Source organism: Haliaeetus albicilla, chromosome 3, assembly GCF_947461875.1.
Source record: "Haliaeetus albicilla chromosome 3, bHalAlb1.1, whole genome shotgun sequence".
In the NCBI taxonomy this organism is placed as follows: domain Eukaryota; kingdom Metazoa; phylum Chordata; class Aves; order Accipitriformes; family Accipitridae; genus Haliaeetus; species Haliaeetus albicilla.
Window position 1 is genome coordinate 76671657 of NC_091485.1, and position 14139 is coordinate 76685795.

The following is a 14139-nucleotide window of genomic DNA, read 5'->3' on the forward strand; positions in this document are numbered from 1 at the left end:
GGGGGGTGGGCAAAGCCACACCCTCACAGGCAGCACCACGCCCTGCCCACGCCCTGCCCGCGCCCACAGACCCTGGCGGTGGACGGGGAAGCGAGGCGGGGGGGGACACGCGCAAGGACGGGGCTATTTTTACCGCGGTTCGGTGACGCCGCGTCCCCGCCGGGGCAGCACGGGGACGAGGGACACCCTTGGAGGGGGCGGGGGGGGGGACACGTGCAGCCACTGCCACCCTGTCATCCCCCTGAGACAAAAACAAAAAAAAAAAAACAACCAAAAACCAGGCGGTTTTGATTTCGGCAGGAAAAAAAATAACCCGTCCCGTTTTGGGGACAAAACAGTCAAAAAGAGGCAAGAGTAGTCGTAAGGCCAAGTGCTGCCGGGGAGGAGGAGTGCGGTTGAGGGGGGGGATTGGTTTTTTTTGGGGTGCCCGGCGCTGCACCCGCGGGCGCCGCAGCGGCTCACATCACCTTACAGCAGCGCTGCTTCTCGGCCGGAGCCTCCTCGGCCGGAGCCGTCAGTTTGAGGAGAGGGGGGTCGCCGGTGCCGCCGGTGGGTGCCGGTACCGGTGTCGGTGCCGGAGGGGAAGCGGGGTTCCCCGCCACGGGGTGCTCCTGGGGACGTGGGTGCTCCTCGGAGCGCGGGCGCTGGAGTTTGGCGGCCGCTCGGTGCCGTTTGAGGTCGGCGAGGGTATGGTGGGTTTTCTCCCGTGCCGGGTCCGTCGCGGTGACGCCGCCGACGCCGGGCTCCGGTTTTTTGGAACAGAGGGCCGTGCCGTTGCGTTGCGGCGGGAGCTCGGGGGGTTCTGCCATCGTCGATCCTGCGGGATCCTGTCGGAGCGGGGGGGGGAGAAAAAAGAAAAAAAGAGGGAACAGTGCGTCACCGCCCCGGCGACGCCGCGGTTGGGGCGGGGGGGGAGGACGGACCCTCAGCCAAATCCCCAGCGACTCACGGCCAAGCGGCGGCGGAGCTCGGCATCCGTCTGCCGGTCCTCGTCCTCGCTGTCACGGTGCTCGGCGCGTTGCCAGACGATGGCTTCGCGCTCGTGTTCCTTCCGGTAAAGGTTGGTGCGCTCCGAGACGCTCACCCGCCGCACCACCTTCCTGGGGAGGAGAATTTTGGATCCCCTCAACCCCCCTTCCCCAACAGTTACGGTTACTCCGGCACAGTGCCGGTAAGAGTTTCTTCGGCCTTACCCGCGGCTGCCGGCGCTGGAGGTGCGACGTTGGAGCAAGGATTTGTGTTTCTCATGGGATTTCATGACGGCGTCGTGTTTGTGTTTCAGCTCCAGGAGTTTGGCCCGCACCTCCTCGTCGCCGCAGACATCTGCCAGCAAGGGCAGCGGCGTCACCCGGCGCCCCCCAAAAAAACCCACCTCACCGACATACCCCCCCCACACAAAAAAAAACACCAAACGCTTACCCAAGGGGGTCTCATCCAGCACCGATTTCCCATTGAGGTTGGCGCCGTGAGCCACCAGCAGCTCCACCAGCTGCACCTGGGTGGGCAGAGGGACAGGTGGGGGTGAGGGACAGGAAAATCTGGCAGGGGTTGCCCATCCCGCCCATACCTACCTGTCCCCAACAAGCGGCGGCGTGGAGAGGCTCCCAACCGTCCTCGTCCCTGGCGTCGATGCCGGCCCGGTGCTCCAGCAGCAGCTCGGCCGCCTCCACGTAACCGTTGGCCGCCGCGATGTGCAGCTGCCGGGGACGGGGATGCGGTCAGGGACAGCTCAGCCGGCAGCGTCACCATCACCGCCATCACCACCAACGCACCCCCCCCGGCCTCCGCCCGTCCTACCAACGTGGCACCGTGTCCCCGTGGCGCGTCCAGGTCGGCTCCCGCCTCTACCAGCTGCCGGATCTCCTGCACCATGCCGCGCTCGGTGGCGGCGCGAGCCTCCTCGATCTTCTCCTGGGTGATACCTGCCAGTGGCAGAAGAGTGAGAGGGAGGGGGAACGCCGGGCCCTGCCCACCGCCCTGCCAGATTCCTGCCTTCACCCCAGAGCCGACCCCGGTTTGCCCGCACCGCGCCGGCGCAGTGAAGCTCACCCTGCTCCGCCATGGCAGTCTCGATGCAGTCGAGGGTCACCTCGTCCTCGCACAGGTCGTAGGGCATGTTCCCGTCCGAGTTGACGGCGAGGAGGTCGGCGCCGCTGTTTTGGGGACAGGCACACGGCGGTCAGGGCCACCCCACAGCCACCACGGTGCCCGTCCCCAGCCCCGGTTGCGCCGCGGTACCATTGGATGAGGAGCTGGACCAGGTGGAGGTGGCCGCAGGTGGCGGCAGCGTGGAGCGGCGTCCAGAGCTCGCTGTCATGGGCGTTAACATCGGCGCCGGCTTCCAGCAGCACCGTCACCACATCACCGTAGTCGTCGATGCAGCACTGGGAGGGACAAAGCACCGGCGGCAGTTACAGGGGGCGGTGGTATCGGGGAACCTCCCCCCCACCGAAGCACCCCAGGATCTCCCGGGGATGGAGCCGGGACAGATTCGGACACCGCGGAGGGATGGAGCCGGCACCGGGATCCCTGCGTGTCCCCAGCCAAGCTGGAGGGAAGCGATTCCTGGGCCGGCACCGGCGCACACCGCGGCTCGTTGCCGAGTGGGTCCAGTCGCGTTGGCCGACGCAGGAGGGGTGCGACGCTTAACTCTGGGCACCTGAACAGCTGGTGAACACCGGCCCGGCACAACCGTGCCCTCTCTGGCACGGCACCGCTTGGACGGACACGCCAACCCCCTGCCTGAGCCCCGGTGCCACCACCTCATCCAGCCCCCGGTGCGGTGACGGCTCAGCACCTGGCACCTCCCACCACGCTTGGCTCCGGCCACAGCAGGACCCGGCATCACCAGACAGAGCCCGTTAACGGGATGGAAAGGACGGAGGGAGAGAAGCCAGAGCTGCCGTAACGGTGCCGGCGCGGCGTACCTGGTGCAGCGCGGTGAGACCGTCCTCGTTGCAGAGGTCGGGGCTGATGCCGCTCTGCAGGAACTGCCGGACTGCGGAGAAAAAGGTTTTTACCGAGGGTCCTGGCGGCACCGCAGGCAGCTGCCTGCACCTCGGAGCATCCCGCCGGCATTAAACCCAGCACCGGCGCTTTGGCCGGTACGTTGGACTCGCCACATTCAAAGTCCCGCCGCGCTGATGCCAAACGATGCCAAACCTGGGTAGCTCTGGGCGCCCGGCATGCCACGGCCGGCGCCAAGCGGGATCTGGGAAGCCGTGTGCCATAGCCAGGTTTACGGATGCCGGCTCTGAGCTGCCGGCTCGTTTCCAGGGATATTTGGAAGCAAAATCGGGAATTATGTCCCATTTGTAACCCCAAAACCGTTTGATTTGGGGTTTCAGGGGTTCCAGGTTTCCCAGAGCCCCCCCAAAAGCAGCAGCTCCGCCAGCCCCACCGCCGGCACCCACCTTCCTCAGCGTCCTGCCGGGCGGCCGCCTCCAGCAGCCGGACACTGGCGGGGAACGTCACCCTCTTCCCCTGGCTGTTGCTCTTCCTCCTCCTCTTCTTCCTCTCGGCTCCAACCTTCATCCCCTGCATCTCCTTCTCCGTCTGCGCCCATTTTTTCAGCTGCTGGGCCCGGCGTTTCTGAGCATGCTTCAGTCGCTCCGGCGTGCTCAGCCGTGCCACTGCCGGCATCTCCGCCAGCAGCTCCGCATGCTCGGCCATGGCGAGGAGCTTTGCCGGAGAACGCAGCGTATCCCACCGGGAACGGGGTACGGAACCGCCGGCTCCCCCACCAGCATCACCCGCAGCCCCTCAGAGTGGGGACGGGTTCGGCTTATCCCTGTATCCCAGTATTTTCCCGGAGCTTCGCCACGGGCTCCAGAGACAGGGATCGGCGTTTCGGAACCATCTCCCCCCCGCCGGGTGCTCCCGGCCCCCTCTTTCAGCACCCAAAAATCGCAGACGGGGGGAGGCCAGAGGGTCCTGTTAAGCGTCGGGGGGGGAGATCCCCCCCCCCGCACCCCACGCTGGCCAGTGGTTTTGGACAGAGCCGGCCGGCGACGCTGGATCCGAAGGCACGGAGGAGCAAGGCAGGTGTCAAGGCCGGAGAAATCCTGTCAGTCCGATCCCCAACGCTTGTTTGCCACCTAATTATCCCAACGAGTTTTCGCTTTCCCGCCCTCCAGAAGCGTTTGCTGGTCATTCAGCAGCCGCCACTGCTCCCGTCTCACCGAGGAGCCGATGGCCCGGCTCGGAAAATTGCCGTCGGGCAGAGGCACAGGCAGCGCTGCTGGAATCGCGGTAGCTTCTCAGATATCACCGTGCCGGGGCTCCGGCTTCTCCCGGCCACAGTGGGACGAGCTTCACGCAGCAGCCGGAATCCTGCGGGGAAAAAGGGAAAGAAATCTTTAAAGGACGGGGAGAGGTCTGGCACAGCCCGGCTTTGCTGGTAAGAGCCGCACCGTGCCCAACCCACTGCCTGTTTTGCCGTCTTCCTAATCCGGGATTAACCTACAATCCAAGTTGAAGTGAATTCCCCCAGGGCTCCGGCCGAGGAGCTGCCTTCGCCGAAACCGCCGCACCCCGGCGAGCACCGGCACGGCCGTGCCAACGGCACGCCGGTAACCTTGAGGGGTCACCTGCCGCACCGGCGGGCGAGGACGGCACCTCACCGGGAAGAAACGCCGATCCTCCACCGGCCAAGGGGATCCCGGCGCGTCCCGGCCGGAGCAGCCCCGCCAGTGCCTGCCAGTTCGGCACGGTTAAACCGGGAGAGCCAAAGCCAAGCGCCTCGCCCCCACGCCAGCATTGCCCGGCGGGCAGGGCGGATGCCGTGGGCAGGAGGGACAGGCAGGAAAGGGCAGATTCCGGCAGAGCCGGCGCCCTGCGGTCCCCAAACCGGGTTCCCCTGTGAGTCGCCGCGACTTCAGCGGGCAAAGTCCGGCAGAAAAAAAAAAACATTCCTGCACCTTAATCCCGGCGTAAATCCCTCAGGAACGCCGGCGGGCACTGGGAATGCCGAGGCTGGCGGTAAATCCTTTCCAAAGTCGGTGGGCGATGGAAGAGGGGGATCGCCTGGACACCGGGATCACCGGAGCCTCTCGGGCCACCCATCCCGTAATCCTGCCGGCCGTGGTTTCACTGGGAATGGCCGTGCCACGGGCAAGCGCCGGCAGAAAACCGGAGCCGGCATCCTCAGCACAACTCAGCCCCTTGACGGGCTCACAAATCCACCCAAAAATCCCCCACCCCCCCAAAAAAAACCCGAATTATGGAGCCCACACGCCTGAAGAGCGGCCTCGCGCTCGTTAGAGTGCCCGGCCGGCAGCTCCTTCGTTAGCCAGTGCTAACGGCTGCTGGCACACACCGGCCATTACCCTTTCAAATTAATTTCCACCTACTTTAAAAAAAAAAGAAACCCCTAATATTTTATTTATTCAGGTTTCCATCAGCCAGCCTCGGTTCCCCGCTGACCCCAGCCCAGCAGCGCCAGCGGTGGGAGCGATGCCGGAGCCAGCGAGGTGCCAGTGGCTGCCTGGGGTGGAGGACACCCTGAGCCCCCCCTCCCTGGGGGGACACGGGGGCTTTGGGTGCTGGCGTGCCCCCCCCCGCACCTTTCAGCACCCCTCGACACCCAGCCCAGGGGCATCGTCACCCGGGGGGGGGTCTGACCCACAGGGCACAGCCCCCCCACACCCACCCCAACACTTGGGGGGGCTCAGGAACCCCCAGACCTGGCCTGAAAGCTGGGGGGCTGTCCCCAGACCCCCCCCCAGAGGGAACCCCAATGTCCCCAAGGCTGGGGGCTGTCCCCAGGGACCCCCCCAGAAGGAACTTCAGTGTCCCCAAGGCTGGGGGCTGCCCTCAGACCCCCCCTAGAGGGAAACCCAATGTCCCCAAGGCTGGGGGCTGCCCCCAGACCCCCCCTCAGGGGACCCCAATGTCCCCAAGGCTGGGGGCTGCCCCCAGACCCCCCCCGAGGGGGGACCCCAGTGTCCCCAAGGTGGGACCCCAATGTCCCCAAGGCCGTGTCTGCCCCCAGACCCCCCCTGAGGGGGGACCCCAGTGTCCCCAAGGCTGGGTCTGTCCCTAGACACCCCCCCCGAGGGGACCCCAATATCCCCAAGACTGGGGGCTTCCCCCAGACCCCCCCTCAGGGGACCACAATGTCCCAAGGCTGGGGGCTGCCCCCAGACCCCCCCTCAGGGGGGACCCCAGTGTCCCCAAGGCTGCGTCTGCCCCCAGACCCCCCCTCAGGGTGCACCCCCATGTCGCCAAGGCTGGGCCTGTCCTCACCCACCCCCCCCCGGGACCCCCCAACGCCCCCACGCCGCGGGGAAGCGCCGTCCCCAAGGGACCCCACAGTGCCCCCACGGCCCCGGGCCTGCCCGCAGGCTGCCCCCCGCCGAGTCCCCCCCCGTCCCCGGTCCGTACCTGGGGGTCCCCGGGCCGCGGCCCTGCCCGCTCCGCCGCTGCCCGGGGCGGAGCCGCCGCCGCCGATCGCCATGGCAACCGGCCACGCTTCCGGCGACGCCGGAAGTGGGCGGAGCTCGGGCCGGAAGAGGGACGGTGGGCGGGAAGGCCACCGGCGCCAATGAGAAGGGGTGGGGGAATGGGGAGAGGAGGCGCCACTCCCAAGATGGCGGCGGAAAGGGTGGGGAATGGGGAGAGGAGGCGCCACTCCCAAGATGGCGGCGGAAAGGGTGGGCGGTGCCAGCCGGAGCAGTTGGCGCCCTCTGGCGGGCGGGAGGACACTCAGCGCCTCCCGGGGTCACCGCGGTCAGTGTGTGTCCCTGGGGGGGGGGGGGCGGATTTGGGGGGTCCCTGGGGCCCCCCCCCACGTCCCCACCCCCCAGAACCGTGGGACAGGGCCAGCTCCGACGCGGGCACCCGTGTGTGTGTCCCAAGTGTCCCTGTGTGTCCCCCCAGTGTCCCCCACCCCCCCAACACCCCCCCTCCAAACACCCAGGGTGCCCCCCGGACCCCCCCCCCCAATACAAAGGGACTCGCCCAAGCCAATGGGTGCCCCCCCTTCCTGCCCGCCGCAGCCCCTGGGACCCCCCCATCCCCTCCCCATGGGTGTCATCTCCCCCCAGACTGTGTTGGGAGGGGGTCAGAGCCGCCCCCCCCCCCAAAGTGGGGGTCCCCCAGGCCAGGGCAGGCACCCAGCACCCCACGGCTCTGTCTCAGCACCTTTATTGGGAGGGTCCCGCCGGCACCCCCACATTGGGGGGGGGGGCACACCCTCATTGTCCCCCTCCTTGGGGTGCAGGGGGGACCCCCCCACCCCCCAGCTATGCCCAATCCTGGGGTGCAGGGGGGACAGGACCCCCCCCCAAAGTTGGGGGGGGGCAGCCCTAGGGGTGCCCCCCCCCAGCTGTATTGCACTCATCCCGGGGTGCCCCCCCTGGCCCCCCTCAGACACCGTAGGGGCTCAGGGCCGGGGGGGTGGGGATGGGGGTGCCCCCCAGGGGTCCCCGATATTCTGGGGGGGCCAGAGGGGCCGGGGGGCAGAGGGGGGGGGACGGGGTGGGGGGGAGGGAAGGCCGGCAGCACGGGGGGGCGGGGGGGGCGCAGGCGTAGCAGAGGAGGGGGGAGAGGGGGAAAGAGCAGGGGCCAGCGGGGTCCCACCGAGGCGGGGGTCCCGTGGGTGGGATGCCCCCCCCCAAAGATAAGGGGTGCTGCGGGGGGGGGGGCGGCCGCCGCAACAGCCCTTCGATGGAGAAAGGAGGAGGAGGAGGAGGAGGAGGAGGGTCGGGGGCGGATTTCGGGGTCGGGGGGCTGTAGGGGTACCCCCTGAGGACGAAGGGGGCCAGGTCGCGGGCGAAGGCGGCCGCCCCCCCCCGCGCCACCGCCGTGTTCTGCAGCTTGAGGGCCTCGGGGGGGATGCGGCTCACGTCCACCGTCCAGTAGTTGCCCTTGGCCTTGGGCTTGGCCGGGTCCTTCAGCACCTGCGGGGGGGGCACGGCCTCAGCTGGGACCCCCCCACACCCCGGGACCCCCCACCCATGGCGGAAGCCCGGGGGGAGGCGGCGGAGGGGCACCCCCTTGCCGCAACGCCGCCGAGCGGGACCCCCGGCCGGCTGCGTCGATGAGAAGGGGGCTGCTGGGTGCGCTGGGACCCCCCCTCGCCCAGGGATCCCCCACCCTGGGACCCCCACCCCGGGGACCTCCCAGCCCAGGGACCCCCACCCTGGGACCCCCACCCCGAGGATTCCCATCCCAGTGACCCCCACCCCAGGGACCTTCACCCTGGGGACCTCCCAGCCCAGAGACCCCCACCCTGGGGATCCCCATCCCAGTGACCCCCACCCCAGTGGCCACCACCCTGGGGACCCCCCAGCCCAGGGACCCCCACCCCGAGGACCCCCACCCTGGGGACCCCCCCACCCTGAGCACTCCCAACCCCAGTGACCCCCACCCTGGGGATCCCCATCCCTGTGACCCCCACCCCAGTGGCCCCCAACCTGGGGAACCCCCAGCCTAGGGACCCCCACCCTGGGGACCCCCCCCCAGCCCAGGGACGCCCCCACCCTGAGCACTCCCAACCCCAGTGACCCCCACCCTGGGGACCCCCACCCTGGGGATTCCCACCCCAGTGCCCCCTCCAGTAGCCCCCCCCACCTCAGTCACCCCCACCCCGGGGACCCCCACCCTCGGGACCCCCCCACCCTGGAAATCCCTGTCCCAGTGACCCCCCACCCCAGGGACCCCCCACCCCAGTAACCCCCCCACCCTGGGGACCCCCCATCCCAGAGAACCCCCACCCCAGTGGCCCACCATGCCAGGGACCCCCCCCCAGGGACCTCCTGCCCCAGGGACCCCCCAGTAGCCCCCCAACCTTGGGGACCCCGGGGACCCCCACCCCGGGGACCCCCACCCTGGGCCCCCCCCACCCCAGTAGCCCCCCCAGTGCCCCCACCTTGGCGAAGCAGGGGTTGGAGGAGAGGTTGTGCCGGACGGAGTCCTTCCAGCCCTGGTACCCCCCCCCGAAGAAGGGGAAGAGGCTGCTGATCTCCTGGATGATCTGGGGGGGGGACAGCAGCTGGGGGGGGGCTGCTCCCACCCCCAGGGCTCCCAGCATGGCCCAGTGCCCCCCAGCGCCGCATGGGTGCCATCCCAGTGCAAGCCCAGTCCACCCCAGCGCTGCAACCCAGTGCTCCCAGTCCTGCCCAGTATGGCCCAGCAAGGCACCCCAGCACAGCCCAGCCCCCCAGCCCTGCAACCCAGAGCTCCCAGTGCAGCCCAGTCCCCCATCCCCACAACCATGTGCTCCCAGTCCAGCCCAGTCCCCTGGCATGGCTGCCTGGCACCCCACTCCTCCCAGTCCAGCCCAGTCCCCTGGCACAGCACCCCGGCACCCAGTGCTCCCAGTACACCCCGCTCCCTGGCACCCCAGAGCTCCCAGTACAGCCCAGTCCCACAGCCCCACAACCATGTGCTCCCAGTCCAGTCCAGTCCCCTGGCATGGCACCCTGGCACCCAGTACAGCCCAGTCTCCAGCCCTGCTCCTTTGTGCTGCCAGTGCACCCCAGTCCCCTGGCACAGCTCCCCAGAGCTCCCAGTCCAGCCCAGTCCCACAGCCCCACAACCATGTGCTCCCAGTCCAGCCCAGTCCCCTGGCATGGCTGCCTGGCACCCCACTCCTCCCAGTCCAGCCCAGTCCAGCCCAGCCCTGCACCCCAGTCCTCCCAGTGCACCCCAGTCCCCTGGCACAGCTCCCCAGAGCTCCCAGTCCAGCCCAGTCCCACAGCCCCACAACCATGTGCTCCCAGTCCAGCCCAGTCCCCTGGCATGGCTGCCTGGCACCCCACTCCTCCCAGTCCAGCCCAGTCCAGCCCAGCCCTGCACCCCAGTCCTCCCAGTGCACCCCAGTCCCCTGGCACAGCTCCCCAGAGCTCCCAGTCCAGCCCAGTCCCACAGCCCCACAACCATGTGCTCCCAGTCCAGCCCAGTCCCCTGGCATGGCTGCCTGGCACCCCACTCCTCCCAGTCCAGCCCAGTCCAGCCCAGCCCTGCACCCCAGTCCTCCCAGTGCACCCCAGTCCCCTGGCACAGCTCCCCAGAGCTCCCAGTCCAGCCCAGTCCCACAGCCCCACAACCATGTGCTCCCAGTCCAGCCCAGTCCCCTGGCATGGCTGCCTGGCACCCCACTCCTCCCAGTCCAGCCCAGTCCAGCCCAGCCCTGCACCCCAGTCCTCCCAGTGCACCCCAGTCCCCTGGCACAGCTCCCCAGAGCTCCCAGTCCAGCCCAGTCCCACAGCCCCACAACCATGTGCTCCCAGTCCAGCCCAGTCCCCTGGCATGGCTGCCTGGCACCCCACTCCTCCCAGTCCAGCCCAGTCCAGCCCAGCCCTGCACCCCAGTCCTCCCAGTGCACCCCAGTCCCCTGGCACAGCTCCCCAGAGCTCCCAGTCCAGCCCAGTCCCACAGCCCCACAACCATGTGCTCCCAGTCCAGCCCAGTCCCCTGGCATGGCTGCCTGGCACCCCACTCCTCCCAGTCCAGCCCAGTCCAGCCCAGCCCTGCACCCCAGTCCTCCCAGTGCACCCCAGTCCCCTGGCACAGCTCCCCAGAGCTCCCAGTCCAGCCCAGTCCCACAGCCCCACAACCATGTGCTCCCAGTCCAGCCCAGTCCCCTGGCATGGCTGCCTGGCACCCCACTCCTCCCAGTCCAGCCCAGTCCAGCCCAGCCCTGCACCCCAGTCCTCCCAGTGCACCCCAGTCCCCTGGCACAGCTCCCCAGAGCTCCCAGTCCAGCCCAGTCCCACAGCCCCACAACCATGTGCTCCCAGTCCAGCCCAGTCCCCTGGCATGGCTGCCTGGCACCCCACTCCTCCCAGTCCAGCCCAGTCCAGCCCAGCCCTGCACCCCAGTCCTCCCAGTGCACCCCAGTCCCCTGGCACAGCTCCCCAGAGCTCCCAGTCCAGCCCAGTCCCACAGCCCCACAACCATGTGCTCCCAGTCCAGCCCAGTCCCCTGGCATGGCTGCCTGGCACCCCACTCCTCCCAGTCCAGCCCAGTCCAGCCCAGCCCTGCACCCCAGTCCTCCCAGTGCACCCCAGTCCCCTGGCACAGCTCCCCAGAGCTCCCAGTCCAGCCCAGTCCCACAGCCCCACAACCATGTGCTCCCAGTCCAGCCCAGTCCCCTGGCATGGCTGCCTGGCACCCCACTCCTCCCAGTCCAGCCCAGTCCAGCCCAGCCCTGCACCCCAGTCCTCCCAGTGCACCCCAGTCCCCTGGCACAGCTCCCCAGAGCTCCCAGTCCAGCCCAGTCCCACAGCCCCACAACCATGTGCTCCCAGTCCAGCCCAGTCCCCTGGCATGGCTGCCTGGCACCCCACTCCTCCCAGTCCAGCCCAGTCCAGCCCAGCCCTGCACCCCAGTCCTCCCAGTGCACCCCAGTCCCCTGGCACAGCTCCCCAGAGCTCCCAGTCCAGCCCAGTCCCACAGCCCCACAACCATGTGCTCCCAGTCCAGCCCAGTCCCCTGGCATGGCTGCCTGGCACCCCACTCCTCCCAGTCCAGCCCAGTCCAGCCCAGCCCTGCACCCCAGTCCTCCCAGTGCACCCCAGTCCCCTGGCACAGCTCCCCAGAGCTCCCAGTCCAGCCCAGTCCCACAGCCCCACAACCATGTGCTCCCAGTCCAGCCCAGTCCCCTGGCATGGCTGCCTGGCACCCCACTCCTCCCAGTCCAGCCCAGTCCAGCCCAGCCCTGCACCCCAGTCCTCCCAGTGCACCCCAGTCCCCTGGCACAGCTCCCCAGAGCTCCCAGTCCAGCCCAGTCCCACAGCCCCACAACCATGTGCTCCCAGTCCAGCCCAGTCCCCTGGCATGGCTGCCTGGCACCCCACTCCTCCCAGTCCAGCCCAGTTCACCCCACTCCCTGCACCCAGCGCTCCCAGTACCGCCCAGTGCCCCCCCATCCCCTCTCCCAGCGCCCCTGCCCGTTCCCGGCGCAGCCCCGACGGGGCGGCCGGCGGCTCCGGGGTCCCGGGGGGGGGTCCCTGTGGGTGGGGAGGTCCCGGGGGGGGGTCCCGGTGGGGGGGGGGGTCCGGGGGGTCTCACCTGGGCCAGCTTGAGGCGCTGGCCGGGGGCGGCGCGGATGACGAGGGCGATGAGCGCCAGGTAGGAGTAGGGGGGCTTGGGGTGCCGGCGGTAGCGCTGCCGACCCCCCCGCCCCGCCGCCATCGGCCCCTTTCGGCTGGGCTCGGGTCGGTTCGGCTGGGCTCGGGTCGGGAGTTCGGCTGGGCTCGGCTGAGTTCGGCCGGGGCCGCTCCGTTCGGCCGGGTTCGGCTCGCAGATCGGCCGGGTTCGGCTCGCAGATCGGCCGGGTTCGGCTGGGTTCGGTTCGGGTTCGGGCGGGCTCGGCTATGTTCGGCAGAGTTCGGCGGGGCTCGGCTCCGCCCGCCCCGTCCGTTCCCCGCGGGGCAGCGACAGGGCGGCGCCGGGTCGGGCCGGGCTTTATCAGGGACGGGACCCCCCGGGGGGGGTTGGGGAGACGAAGCGGGGGGGGGGGGGGGGGGTCCTGGGGCGGTGCCAGCCCCACCGTGGCCCGGCCCGGCGGCAGGAGGGGACCCTCAGCCCGCCCGGACCCAGGGACACCAGTGCTCCCAGTGCCACCAGTGCTCCCAGGGACACCAGGGCTCCCAGTGCCACCAGTGCTCCCAGGGACACCAGGGACACCAGGGCTCCCAGTGCCACCAGTGCTCCCAGGGACACCAGGGCTCCCAGTGCCACCAGTGCTCCCAGGGACACCAGGGACACCAGGGCTCCCAGTGCCACCAGTGCTCCCAGGGACACCAGGGACACCAGTGCTCCCAGGGACACCAGGGGCTCCCAGGGACACCAGGGCTCCCAGTGCCACCAGTGCTCCCAGGGACACCAGTGCTCCCAGGGACAACAGGGACACCAGTGCCACCAGTGCTCCCGGTGCCCCCAGTGCCACCAGGGGCACCAGGGACATGAGGGCTCCCAGGGACAACAGGGACACCAGTGCTCCCAGTGCCACCAGTGCTCCCAGGGACACCAGTGCCCCCAGTGCCACCAGGGCTCCCAGGGACACCAGGAACACGAGGGCTCCCTGTGCCACCAGGGACACCAGCGCTCCCAGGGACACCAGTGCTCCCAGTGCCACCAGGACTCCCAGGGACACCCGTGCTCCCAGTGCCACCAGGGGCACCAGTGCCCCCAGCGCTCCCAGGGACAACAAGCCTCCCAGTGCTGCCAGTGCTCCCAGAGACACCAGTGCCTCCAGTGTCACCAGTGTCCCCAGGGACACCAGTGCTCCCAGTGCCACCAGGGACACCAGCACTCCCAGGGCCACCAGGGCCACCAGTGCTCCCAGGGCTCCCAGTGCCCCCAGTGCTCCCAGTACTCCCACTGTCCTCAAGGGGCGCCCAGTACTCCCACTGCCCCCAAGGGCCCCCAGTGCCCCCAGTGCTCCCAGTGCCCTCAGTGCTCCCAGTGCCACCAGTTCTCCTAGTGCCCCCAGTGCTCCCAGGGCTCCCAGTGCCACCAGTGCCCCCAGTACTCCCACTGCCCCCAAGGGCCCCCAGTGCTCCGAGTGCCCCCAGTGCTCCCAGGGCTCCCAGTGCCACCAGTTCTCCTAGTGCCCCCAGTGCTCCCAGGGCTCCCAGGGCCACCAGTGCCCCCAGTACTCCCACTGCCCCCAAGGGCCCCCAGTGCTCCCAGGGCTCCCAGTGCCACCAGTTCTCCTAGTGCCCCCAGTGCTCCCAGTGCCACCAGTTCTCCTAGTGCCACCAGTTCTCCCAGGGCTCCCAGTGCCCCCAGTGCTCCTAGTGCCCCCAGTGCCCCCAGTGCTCCCAGTACTCCCACTGCCCCCCAGTGCCCCCAGTGCTCCCAGTGCCCCCATCCCCCATCCCCCCTGCCCATCCATCCCCCCCCAGTTCTCCCAGTCCTTTGTTGTGCAAAGGCCCCAGTGCCGCCAGCCTGGCTCCGCCGCCGCGGGGGGGGGGAGCACCGGGAGCTGGGGGGGGGCACCGGGGGGGTCCGTGTGTCCATCCCCCCCCCCCAAAATCACACACACATGCCACCCGTTGGTGTCACCACCGGCTCTTTATTGGGTCCCATGGGAGGGGAGGGCTGGGGGGGACTGGGGGGCAGGGACACGGGGGGGGGTCTGACCTGGGCACTGGGGGGGGGCACAGGGGGCGGGTGTGCGGGTGC

General features: G+C 69.6%; 1 protein-coding gene across 2 annotated transcripts; it reads right to left on the reverse strand.

The window, feature by feature from the left end:
* Window positions 1-268: 268 nt before the first annotated feature.
* PPP1R16A (protein phosphatase 1 regulatory subunit 16A) lies at window positions 269-6487 on the reverse strand. 2 transcript variants are annotated; one of them, XM_069780209.1, is made up of 11 exons: window positions 6385-6487; window positions 3414-4332; window positions 2928-2998; window positions 2239-2384; window positions 2050-2153; window positions 1798-1922; window positions 1572-1697; window positions 1420-1495; window positions 1194-1323; window positions 950-1100; window positions 269-827 (listed from the first exon to the last, which is right to left on the reverse strand). In XM_069780209.1, the coding sequence occupies exons 2-11, from the start codon at window positions 3670-3672 to the stop codon at window positions 459-461; spliced, it is 1557 nt and encodes a 518-aa protein (XP_069636310.1). In that variant the 5' UTR covers window positions 3673-4332; window positions 6385-6487; the 3' UTR covers window positions 269-458. The 2 variants fall into 2 exon arrangements, with proteins under 2 accessions (XP_069636310.1, XP_069636311.1); XM_069780210.1 differs by lacking the exon at window positions 6385-6487 and adding an exon at window positions 4466-4627.
* Window positions 6488-14139: the final 7652 nt, after the last annotated feature.